At 50.2% G+C, this 11,325-nt stretch overlaps 1 protein-coding gene across 1 annotated transcript in view; it reads right to left on the bottom strand.

Annotated features, from left to right (window-relative positions):
• Positions 1–1,865: 1,865 nt before the first annotated feature.
• PXMP2 (peroxisomal membrane protein 2) overlaps positions 1,866–11,325 on the bottom strand; it is a 10,395-nt gene continuing 935 nt past the window's right edge. Inside the window, exons 2-6 of the mRNA XM_077763611.1 lie at positions 11,218–11,318; positions 9,522–9,638; positions 8,062–8,224; positions 4,690–4,809; positions 1,866–2,210 (exon numbers count right to left, since the gene is read on the bottom strand). Coding sequence (XP_077619737.1) covers positions 2,142–2,210; positions 4,690–4,809; positions 8,062–8,224; positions 9,522–9,638; positions 11,218–11,318 — 570 coding nt within the window. The 3' untranslated portion in view covers positions 1,866–2,141. The remainder of the gene's footprint in view (positions 2,211–4,689; positions 4,810–8,061; positions 8,225–9,521; positions 9,639–11,217; positions 11,319–11,325) is intronic.

Below are 11,325 nucleotides of genomic sequence, written 5' to 3'. Positions count from 1 at the left end.
AGGGCGGGGTGGACGACGCTTCGGAGACCTTTCTTCCCACCCGGATCCGGGGCGGCAGGCCCGGGTGTTAGTCTTTCCTGCGGCGCTGCCCGCGTGGAGCGGCCTTCGGGGGCGCGGCGGGAGCGCCTGAGCCCGCGGCGGGCCTGCGGGGGTGGAAGAGGAGTGGCCCCAGGGTGTATGACCCTGGGGGGAGCGGAGGGACGGGCCTACACCCCTTGGGGGCCCCTCTGGGAGTCCCAGCCTTGAGGCTGTGAGGAGCTAGAAGGGGTGATAGAACCTGGTGAGACTAGGAAACTTCAGGGGCTTTGTTTTGTTTTCCTCTGGTAAAATACGTACAACAAAATTGACTATGTTAACCAGTTTGGGGTCTTGTCAAAAGATTTTTTTTTTTTCAATTTTTAAGTAATCTCTACACCCAATGTGGGGCTTGAACGTACAGCCCTCAGATGAAGAGACACATGTTCTACTGACTGAGCCAGCCAGGTGCCCACCATCTTACCCAGGCGTTAAGTATATTTCACACTGTTGTGCAGCCACCCCACCATCCATCTCCAGAACTTTCTCATCTTCCCAAGGTGACACTCTGTCCCCATCAAACAGGGACTCCCTATCTGCCTCCCCCAAACCCCCAGCTCCCACCTTTCCCTTTTCTGTCTGGAGGAATTAGACAGTTCTAGGGACTTGATGTAAGTAGAATCACATAGTATTTGTCCTTTTGGAACTGACCTGTGTCATGTAGCATAGCGTTCTCAAGGTTCAGCCATGTTGTAGCATGTGCCAGAGTTCCTTTTTAAGGGTGAATAATATTCTGCTTTATTCATATAACATTTTGTTTGTCCATCGTCCATCACTGGACACTTGGGTTGCTTCCACCTTTTGGCTGCTGTGAATAATGCTATAAGCATAGGTGTGCAAATATCTCTTCAAGTCCTTTTCATTTTTTGGGGGGGGGGTATGTACCCAGAAAAGGAATTGCTGGGTCATCTTTGCAGGTTTTTCAGTTGGAAATTGACATGATCTTACATTTTTTTAATGTTTATTTAAGAGAGAGAGAGAAAGAGTGTGTGTGTGTCTATGTGTCATCGGGTGAGGGGCAGAGAGTGAGAGAGAGACTGAATCCAAAGCTAGCGCCATGCCCAGTGCGGAGCCCAATGCAGGGCTCATTCTCATAATCTCTAGATCATGACCTGAGCCAAAACCAGGAGTTGGAAAAAATCACTCTGGGTTTTGGAGAATGACTCTGTTCCACAGAAAAACCCAGATCTCTGTTTAAATATGGTGCCTTGGGGGGCGCCTGGATGGCTCAGCCGACTGAGCGTCCAACTTTTCAGTTACTTTGAATGGCTGATCTCCAATCAAACTGGGCCCTTGCTTGGTCAGCCCACTGTGAGGGCACCACCTGAGTGGCTCCGACTCTTAAACGCTGATGTATGATCAGCAGACTTTGGGGGAAATGATTGGGAGAAAGAGCAAAACAAACAAAAAAAACCCAAAAACAAAACCATGAACCCCGAGAAAATAGAAATTGCATGTGGTACAGAAAAAAGATCCCAGGGTATTGTAGCTACGCAACAAGAATGGGGTGTTGACAGTGAGAAAAGGTGAGGAGGAAGGTTAACAACTGAGCAATAACAGCAGAAAACAGTCTGCTGAGGGTGCTGAGTGCTTCTCGCAGGACCTCCGCGCGTCAGAGGGGAGTCCCGCTCCAGAAGGGCCCTTTTCCAACAGCCGCACGGAGGTAAGCAGTAGTGGCACAGATTTGACCACAACTTCTTTTTAAGTAAAAAAAGAAAACATCTGAGCCTTCTAGCCACCCGTTTCTTCCAAAGTGACAGCAGTTCTTCTGAGAAATTAAAACCATCACGGAAAAGGCTACATTATCGTTTATTGTCGTCCTAACTCAATTCAGGGAGACGAGTGAAATCATCGCTACTGTATTTTACGACTAAGGCAGAGTCACCTGAAGACAGTTTCTGCCTTTTTAAAACACAAGATTCTTACATGAACAGATTTGTTTCTCCATCTTGAATCACATGATCTGGAGTCCGCTGAAGTCCTGACGAGGTTGTGTCTGCTCTCACCCCGGGCAGGTGGGTCCCTACACACATGGGCAGCGTGTCTGCGTTCACTCCAGGCCACCTTCACTTCCCCAGAGAGGCCAGGTAGACGTACCAGAACAGAGACACCAGGTTGGCAACAAGCACCCGGAACTGCCAAAGCGAACACAGGCCACAGTGAGCGGGGCGCCGACGGCTTCCCAGGCACCCGCCCGGCGGACTGAGCCCATCCCCCCAGGACTGCTCACTGAGCCTCACTGTGTACTAAGCGCTGTGCTGGAGGGGTGAGCAGGACGCTGCCTCGCCATGTTTCAGGCCAGGAGGGAACACCGACGAGAACTGTCCCGCATCCTCCACTGAGCACCAGCTCCTGGCTTAGCTGCTCACCCCAGGGCTGGCCATCAAGTGGTGGCTTCGCCCAGCCCATCGGCGACCCCCCTCCTGCCCCCACTGAAGCCATTCCCCTGCTCTGATGATCTTGTGGATGTGCTCCACCCTGAAGTGGCCATTAGTGAGTCTCCCTGGCATACAGGCTCCCTGAAAGTAGCAGTCTGGTGTATCTTGTTAATCACTGTGCCCCTCGAGTTCAGAGCAGTGGTGCATACAGTAGGTGCTCAGTATAATAAGCTCCACTGCCCCTTAAGCACTTGCTTGCAACCACCCAGCATGGAAACTGTGACCACAGCCTCCCGGCAGTGTGTCCCTAGGGTGCCCAGGAGGGTTCCATTTTCCAGGCTCTCCCCTTCTCCCGTCTGCAGATCCCTTCACATTCTCAGCTCTTCTAGGTCTTTATTTCCTTCTCTCTATACATTAGAATCCAACGCCCAAAGCCCTCATTGCCTTCCCTTCCTGTTCCTTCCCTCATACTCCTTGGCAAAGCTCCAGCCTCGCGGTTCCCGCCGCCCCAAGGCCCTAGGCCAGGCACCCAAAGGTCTCCAGTCAGCTCACTCCGCCCTTCTCTACAGGTTTACCCCTTTACTCCCCTCAAAGTACCCATCCTACCTCCTCTCGCCTCAGTGTGGCCCTGCCCTGGCCTCTGGCTTCCCCGAGGAAAGCGGCATCGACGGGAGGTCCCCAGTGAACAGGCGCCTCTCTCTTGTCTTAGTAAAGAAAAGCCTGTCTGATCCGTATCTCTCTGCCTTTGCCCAAACCCCGAGCACCCTCTCCAGGGTAGAACATGGCCTCGCCTAGCTTCAGGGACCCTCTCCCATTTCTCCTCACCTGTTCACAAACTTCTTGAGAGAATTTTGCTGACTTACGATTTCTACTTTCCCACCCACTCCTCAATTCACAGCAGTCTCGCTTCAGCCGCCATGGAGCCACTGAAATTGCTCTTGGGAAGGTCACTGATCAGGGTTACTGTTAAAGCCACGAAACTAACCCGTTTTCATTTTCCTTTCACTCTCGGCAGGGACCGTGGTTGTGTCACCGCCGCCTTCTGGTTTTCTGCTGCTCCTTGGTGTGTGTGTGACCACCCAGCCTGCACCTCCCTCTCTCCTCCCATCCTTGCAATGGAGCTTTGCTCCAGAGAGTTCTGCCTCAGGTCTGTCTCTCCTCTCTAAAGCCGGGGGGAACCAAGTAGGTTACTTAAATGCGTGAGAAAAGTCTGAGGCCGCTGTCCTTGGAAAGGCCCGTGGGAGAGGCGAGCCCTTGCCTGGGGTCTGGGAGCCTCCAGGTCCTGTGGGCTTCTGCCCTCCCCCACCTGATGAGAATGGCTCCCTGTGCCTAGACTGCTTGCTAAAACAAAGTGGTTCTGCTGAGCACTTACTCTCCTGGGGCTCTGGAATTCTGGTAAGTGCCAGGCAGAGGGTTCCTGTGTGACCAGTTCTCCCAGAAACCCTGGGTGTTGGGTTTTTACAGGGCCCCCCTGGACAGAAACACGGCCTGCGTGTTGCTGCATTCTGCTGGTGGGGGAGAGCTTGCTGAGTGTGACCCCCGTGGGAGGGAAGGAGCGGCGGAAGGCTGCACTGGATTCCTAAGATCCGGTTGTACATTCTTGCTTCGAGGCTGTAATAAGCCCAGGCAGGAGCACACAGGTGTGCTGAGCCGCTCCACCAGATCCCGCCCCTGGGTGTGGTGTTAGGGCCGGACACAGATGGGGGTCCTTGGCATGTAAAGACCGTGCATCACAGCAGGGCCCCCTCCGGGCCCTCACTGTGCTCAGAGTGGAGGCCCAGTTTCAGCAGCCTACCTTGGGCCGCGACCCCCTGGTGCCCAGAAACGCTGAACCCGGTGCATGGCGCCCCCACGGCGGCGCCTGCCCCCGGGTCCCGCCCGCTGCCTGCTGCTCAGGTGAACGTGGATGTCACTGCAGGTAAGGTTGCCCTCGCTTCTGCCGCGCCCCCTGCTGGGCACTGGCACTGCCCGACTCCCGCCTGTAAGCCCAGCTGTGACCCGCGGGGCCAGGCACTGGCAACACTGCACCCCTGGAAAATCTGAGCTGTTCCTCGACTGGGGGCTTTTCAGAAACGTTTCTGGGACCAACGGATGAGGCACGGACACATGCTTTGCCTGTCTGATCCAGAGATGCTAATGATTCCGGGCGGAGTGAAAACCACCGATCATTCCAAGATACCAGGCTTGGGGACGAGGAGGGCCCCTCGGGCTCCGCACGGCGCCAGCTGGCCCTCACCTGCAGAGGGACGTAGTTGATGTTGATGAACTGTACTGGGGTCCAGACTCGCCAGTTCATGCGCAGCGCCGGCCAGAAGCTTCTCCTTATCTGGACAGAGAGAGCAGCTGCGTCCCTCCCCTGGAAAGGACGGGAGTGTGGACAGTAAGCGATCACTGCTGTCAGAACTGAAGCTGGGGTAACAAGGTCTGGAGGCCCCCAAACCCTAACATGATGGTTCCGAAAACTGGATCTTGTTCCATTTGTGTGTAGACAGCACATCTGTGTCTAATCGCCACTGCAGGGATCAGCCGCCAGCCACACGGTCGGAAAGCTGACCGTGAGCGACCCCCTGCCTCTACTGTGCCCGCTGCCCTCAGCCCCCATCGCTTCTTACAGAGCTGATGTCACGCTGGGCTCTTCTGCTGGCAATGGGCACCAGAGCTGCTATTTTACAGCCTGGCTGTTTGTGTTTCCCAAAATGATCTCCAAAACGGATGTATTTTTCAAGCAAAACTTGTCAGGAGTTTTTAAAAAACAAACCCCAATAAACTGATTCTAAATGTCATCTGAAAGGGTAAGAGCATAAAAATAACTCTCTTGAAAGATAATAACAAGGAGAGGCCTAGATTACTAGAGATTTTTAAAATACTATAAAATTATGGTAACTAAAAGCTAAAAAATAAAAGACATACAATGGAAATAGAATCCAGCAAAAGATCAAAGAGTCCAGATAATGGCCTGCACGTACGGGAATGACAGTACATGATAAAGTTGACATTTCAAGGCACGGGATTTTTCAATAGATGGTAATGAGATAATTTGTTACTGAAGTGGAAGAAACAAGACAGAAGTGTATCTCCCACGTATAATTAAAAAAAAATAAGAATACTAGAGGAAAATATAGAATATTTCTATTATCCTTGCATTTGTCAAAATGCATAATAAAATCATAAGAGAACAAAGTTTAAGAGAATATTTCCGGTATCCTCCCTTAAGGAAGCCCACAAAGAAAAAGAATGACATATTTGAATGCATGAATTTTTTAACCTCATGCGTGGAAAAACGCACTATAAATAAACTTTATTTATGTAACTTCAAACGTTTATCTTTATATGAAGTTAAAAGACAAACGCCTAGGAGCGGCTGGGTGGCTCAGTTAAGCATCTGACTTCGGCTCCGGTCATGATCTTTTGAGTTCAAGCCCTGCGTTGGGCTCTGTGCTGACAGCTCAGAGCCTGGAACCTGCTTCGGATTGTCTCCTTCTCGCTCTGCCCCTCCCCTGCTCATGCTCTGTTTCTGTCTCTCTGTCAAAAGTAGCAAAAAAAAATTTTTTTTAAACAAACACCTAAAAAATGGAAAAAAATATCTGCAATTTGTATCTGGCAAAGGATTGATATCCATAATATACACAAATACACAATCAGTGAGAAAAAGCCAACACTGATAGAAAATAGGCAAAGTTCATAGAAGAAAAATAAGAAGCATATAAAAAGGTGTTCAACCTTTTAAAGATGTATACATTGTCTTTACATATCAAACTGCAAACTATTTAAAGAAAAATACAATCACGGTTGTCAAGAGTGTGGGGAAACAAACCTCACATGGAGGAAAAAAGAGCTCTGGGGTCACAAAGCCTGGGTCCGACTGGATTCAAGGGCTTGTAAGTTATGGGAACTTAAGCCACGGGCCTTGGCTTTCTCATCTGTCAAATGGGGTTGACTTGTGGCTCAAATGACATGAAGGGCCCAACGCAGAGCTTGGGACAAGTGCTCATACGTGTCAGCTGTTTGTATTACTCTGTACACTGCAGGGAGGACACATTTTTGCATAAGGGAGAGACATATGGCGGAGTAGCAGAATACCGTGCAGTCCAAACACGGTTTCTGTGATCAAAAAATGCTGGAAGTGGGCACAGCGCAGGGAAGGGAGTCGGCGATACTGTAACAGAGTCACGGTGACGCTTGCGGTGAGCACAGTGTAATGTATTGAGAAGCTGAGTCACGGTGCTGTATACCTGAAGTTAACATAACATTGCAGGTCAACTATATTCAGATTAAAAAAAAAAATTTAATGCAGATGCAGAAGCATCTATAGAGTGTGTGTGATATAATGTCATTTATGTGTTGGGCCCTTTGTGCACTTTGGTAACATACGCGTTCAGGGGTTTTGTGTATTAATGAAAATACATTCCTTTCATAGCTGCAAGGGATAAAAGAGAAACTGCTGTACCTTCACTTCTAACGTGGATGCCCTTTGCTTCCTTCTTCTCACGGCTGCCCAAACACTTCTTTTTACTATCAAGGACTTAGCAGTCACAGTTGAAATTATGCATCTTTCCTGCTTCCCCAACAAGGATCACTTGAAGCCACAAGGGGCACTCTCCTCAGTAACAAGACCTCCCTCAAGATGCTATTTCAAAATAAACCCTGCAGGAGAAGCAGTTCCCTTCTGTGACTGGATGGAAAGATCACTTTCAGGGCAGAGCAGGACAATCTCGGGCACACAGCGGATGGAGAGGCTGGAGGTGTAGTGAATTGCGAAGGGTCTGAGGCTGGGCACATTAGAACAGACATGGCTGGTGATTCGTGTGAATGCACCTCTCACGCAATGAGTTGTGAGGTTTTAAGTCGATGCTGATATGTTAACCTCTTTATTTTTTATTTTTATTTTATTTTTAATTTTTTTAAATGTTTTTTCATTTCTGAGAGAGAGAGAGAGAGAGAGACAGTGTGAGCGGAGGGGGGCCAGAGAGAGAGGGAGACACAGAATCCGAAACAGGCTCCAGGCTCTGAGCCGTCAGCACAGAGTCCGACGCGGGGCTCGAACTCACGAACCGTAAGATCATGACCTGAGCTGAAGTCAGACGCCCAACCGACTGAGCCCCCCAGGCGCCCCTATGTTAACCTCTTTAGAGCACTGATGCTGTTCAGGCAGTGGATTAGCTCAGGCCTCTGCAGTAGCTTTAGGGGCCTGCAACTTCTGTTTCATGAATCCCACGCCCCTCCTTCTCAGAACCCTGTTTACATAACATATATAAGATCACCAGGGACTATACTGAATACAGCTATCAAAATATTCAGAAGAGAATCTTATGATACACCAGTACATGTGCTTCCTTAACACATTCAGTGATGAGACCTGAAGGCAGGTCCTGAGACATAAAAGATATTTTGGGTTGTGTGATAGCAAAACATCTGTGATCTCTTACTGCGGACTGACAGGTACCGCCAATGTGACTGTGGTTTCTGTCTGACTTCATAACAAAAAATGAGACATTTCAATTTGAGTGTACTGGAAAGTTCACAGACCCTCAGAATCCCACCCGCGGATGCCAGGTCAAGAATCGCTGTGTCCCAGAGAGCTACCGTAAGTACCACGGCGGCGACCAACCTCCAGGAAGTTCATGGTGAGGAGGAACAGCAGCAGGAAGGCCGGCGCAAAGAGGAGGCGGTCCAGGAGGAGCCTGCGGACCCCAGCGCAGGGCACCTCGGAGGGGATCCAGTGCTCCATGAGGAGGTAGAAGAAGTGACTCAGTGGCCCTGTGAAGAAGAACCTGGGCCCCGCAGCGGGGGTGAGCAGGACTGCCATTCTCTGGATGTGTCCGTCTCGGGTCCGGCTTCACCCCCAAGCCCCAGGTCCGAAACCCTGTCCCCTGGAATCCCCCATCACTGACCACACAGGTGCGTGCGGTCCTTCTAGAAAATAGGCTTTCTTTGAACCTGCTTCAAGCATGGTCTTTTGTCTCTGACAGACCAGATCCCCCATCAGTCTTCATGTGGCCAGCTCCTTCTCAACACTGTCAGCTCGGAGACTGTTCCTGATCATTCTGGATAATGAACTGGCTGCTGTCTCAGCCACTCTTGATTCCAGGTCCTATTTCACTGCCTTCATAGCACTTATCACTACATGTCCCAATCTCATTTGTTTAGTCCTGTGGTGCCCTCTTTGCCCTCCTAGAGGTAAACGTCACAAGACGGATTGTGTGTCTAAATCCCTGCTGTGTCCACAGTGCCTAGAACGCGGCCTGGGTCAGAGAAGGTGCTCAGTAATAGATAACTGGGTGCAACCCTGGTATCAGAGCTCTACAGCAAACCCTGTTGGGTAGTTAGCAAGGCCTGGTGCTGGGCACTGGCTTGTCTGTCCTGCTACTGTGCACTCTAAAGAGTAGAATGCTTGGGACAGAGCTGAACCCAGCCACGACATCTGCTGGTACAACACATCCGTAGCTCCGTAAGATTCAGCAATAAAAAGATGGGGGGACCTAAGGGTCTTCCCACTTTTGACACCGAAGTCCTTAAACAAGTGGTTCTCAGCTGTGGCTTCCTATCCTGCCACAGGTTATGTGGCCTGAAGCAGGGGTCAAAATAATCCACCTATACAAATACTATTGTTGGCCACAAAATGTGACGTGGGTTTAAGCAGGTAAAACTCCGAAATCTCTGTGCTCTTTGCAGTTCCCAAAGTGATTCAGAAACTGGACATTTTTCAGGATACCTAAGTATTTATTTTCTGGATGTTTAAGCTGTGAAAATAACAGAAACAACTAGCCATATCTAAGTAGTTTTCCTCTTTCATGGCCTTTGTGTCTTTAAGTCTAATTTACGTTCAGGTGAATTATCTGCCCTCAGATCTCTGGCCCAATGAAGACAGCTACCCCCACTCATGCAATTCAAAATGAAAACCATAAAACAAGTTAACAGTATCCATCATTCTGATTTTTTCCCCATGATTACTTCAAGACTTTTTAAAAATTATTTCTCAAGATTAGATTATTTCAGAGACTCGGTCTTGACAGCCTAGCCGTGTCATGTTAGTCTGCTCTGGTCAGAGCAGCCCCGCGTGGAACTCACCCATAAATGGCATATCTGAGAGGCCCACTGACATCTAGCTTTTGAAAGCAGTTTTCTTTTCTCCGCTGCTTCGCCATCATCTGGGCCAGGAAGTTCCCGAGTGCTGACAAAATGCCACTGTGGACAGAGATGTCATCAGAAAACAGGAGCAGCCAGCAGGAAGGGGCCATTCCTGCGTATACTTAGTGTGGCTGTTCTGAGATCATGGTAGGGTGGGCAGAGAGGAGTCCTTTTCAAAGCAGGTTTTTATTTAATTTTTTATTTTTTTAGAGAGAGCACGAGTGGGGAAGAGGGGCAAAGGGAGAGAGACCGAATCCCAAGCTACACTCAGCACGGAGCCTGACATAGGGCTCGATTCCATGACCCTAGGATCATGACCTGAGCTGAAATCAAGAATCTGATGCTCAACTCACTGAGCCACCCCCAAAGCAGGTTTTTAAAGCAGCCCCATTGTAAGGTCCCTACGTCAAAGGGTGGAGACAGCAGAACTTCACACACACACTCACATGCACGTGTACACACATACATGCACAAGCCAGTATGAGAAAAGCTGGGAAAATCTGATCTGCAGACTGTCTGCCAGTGCCTGGCTGGGATATCGTACTACACTTTTACAAAGTGTTACCCACGGAGGCAATTGGGCAAAGTGTACGAGGCATCTTCCTGTATTATTTCTTACACCTGCATGTAAATCTACAATGATCACAACAGAAATTTCAACAGAGACATGGAGACAGGCCCAGTTGCTCCAAGGCTTGGTCTACAGCTACCTTCTGATAAGCTCTGTGAACTAAAAATGTCAATATTCTTTGTATGGGTGAAAGGCTCTTGGGCTGATCCTTGGCCACCTCTTCCTCATTTGATCCCTTCCTCAACTTTTCATTTTCACCAGCAACACCGTTCTTCTTTCCACTCCTCCATTATTAGCATGCTTCTCCCTCGGGACCTTTGCCCTTGAAGTACCCTCTGCCCAGGGAGCTTTCTTTGGCTTCCTTCTTGCCTGGCCCGTTCCCTTCCTTCATTCGGGCCTCTGTTCAAAAGTCACCACATCAGTTAAAACTTCCCTGACCACTTCATCCATGCTATATATTTATCTGCTTTTCATCTACTCTCTCATTAGAATAGAAATTCCACTGAGGGTAGGGACCCTACCTACCTATGTTGACTGCTGCTGATGCCTGGCACACAGGAAGCATGTACGCACTTATGAAAGTCTGGATCTAATAAAAGCGGACACGCTTATAAAATTAAGTAATTAAAGCTAATGGAGGNTCATTTTTCTGCAATTGTAAAGCCGACTAAAAATACAAATCTTAACACGCCGCACCCCGCCCAGGCTTCCAGCGGCGCTGGAGGCACGTGCCTGAGCCCCTCTAACCTCAGAACAAGCGCAGGTCAGGCTGCGGCCGCCCCCGGAGAAGCTGGGCCCGAGGTCACGTCCAGGGCAGGTGTGCAGGGAGCCCTACGCTTTGTGGCTGCCTCCAGGTGTGTAACTACTGGTGAGGACAGCCGCCCATGCTGAGCTCCCTGGCTAACTGAAGGCCTTTGGGGGGGTCATTTGGATGCCCAGACATTTCGCTTTTCGCACTCAAATCCCTGCACAGGATGCATCTACGTGGCTGGGTCCCCGAGGCCGGCCGCGCCCCGGGTCGCCCCCCGCCCGGCCCCGGCCCCTCCGCCGCCGTTCCGCGCCGACCTGGTGACCGCCTTGGTGAGCACCGGGTAGAGCCGCAGGAGGAGCAGGTACTGGGCGAGCGCCCGCTGCGGGAGCGCCCCGAGCCCGGCCTCGGCCCGCAGCTTCGAT

The sequence above is a fragment of the Crocuta crocuta genome, unplaced genomic scaffold, assembly GCF_008692635.1.
Source record: "Crocuta crocuta isolate KB4526 unplaced genomic scaffold, BGI_CrCroc_1.0 scaffold114, whole genome shotgun sequence".
Lineage (NCBI taxonomy): Eukaryota > Metazoa > Chordata > Mammalia > Carnivora > Hyaenidae > Crocuta > Crocuta crocuta.
This window is presented reverse-complemented; position numbering and strand designations above follow the sequence as displayed.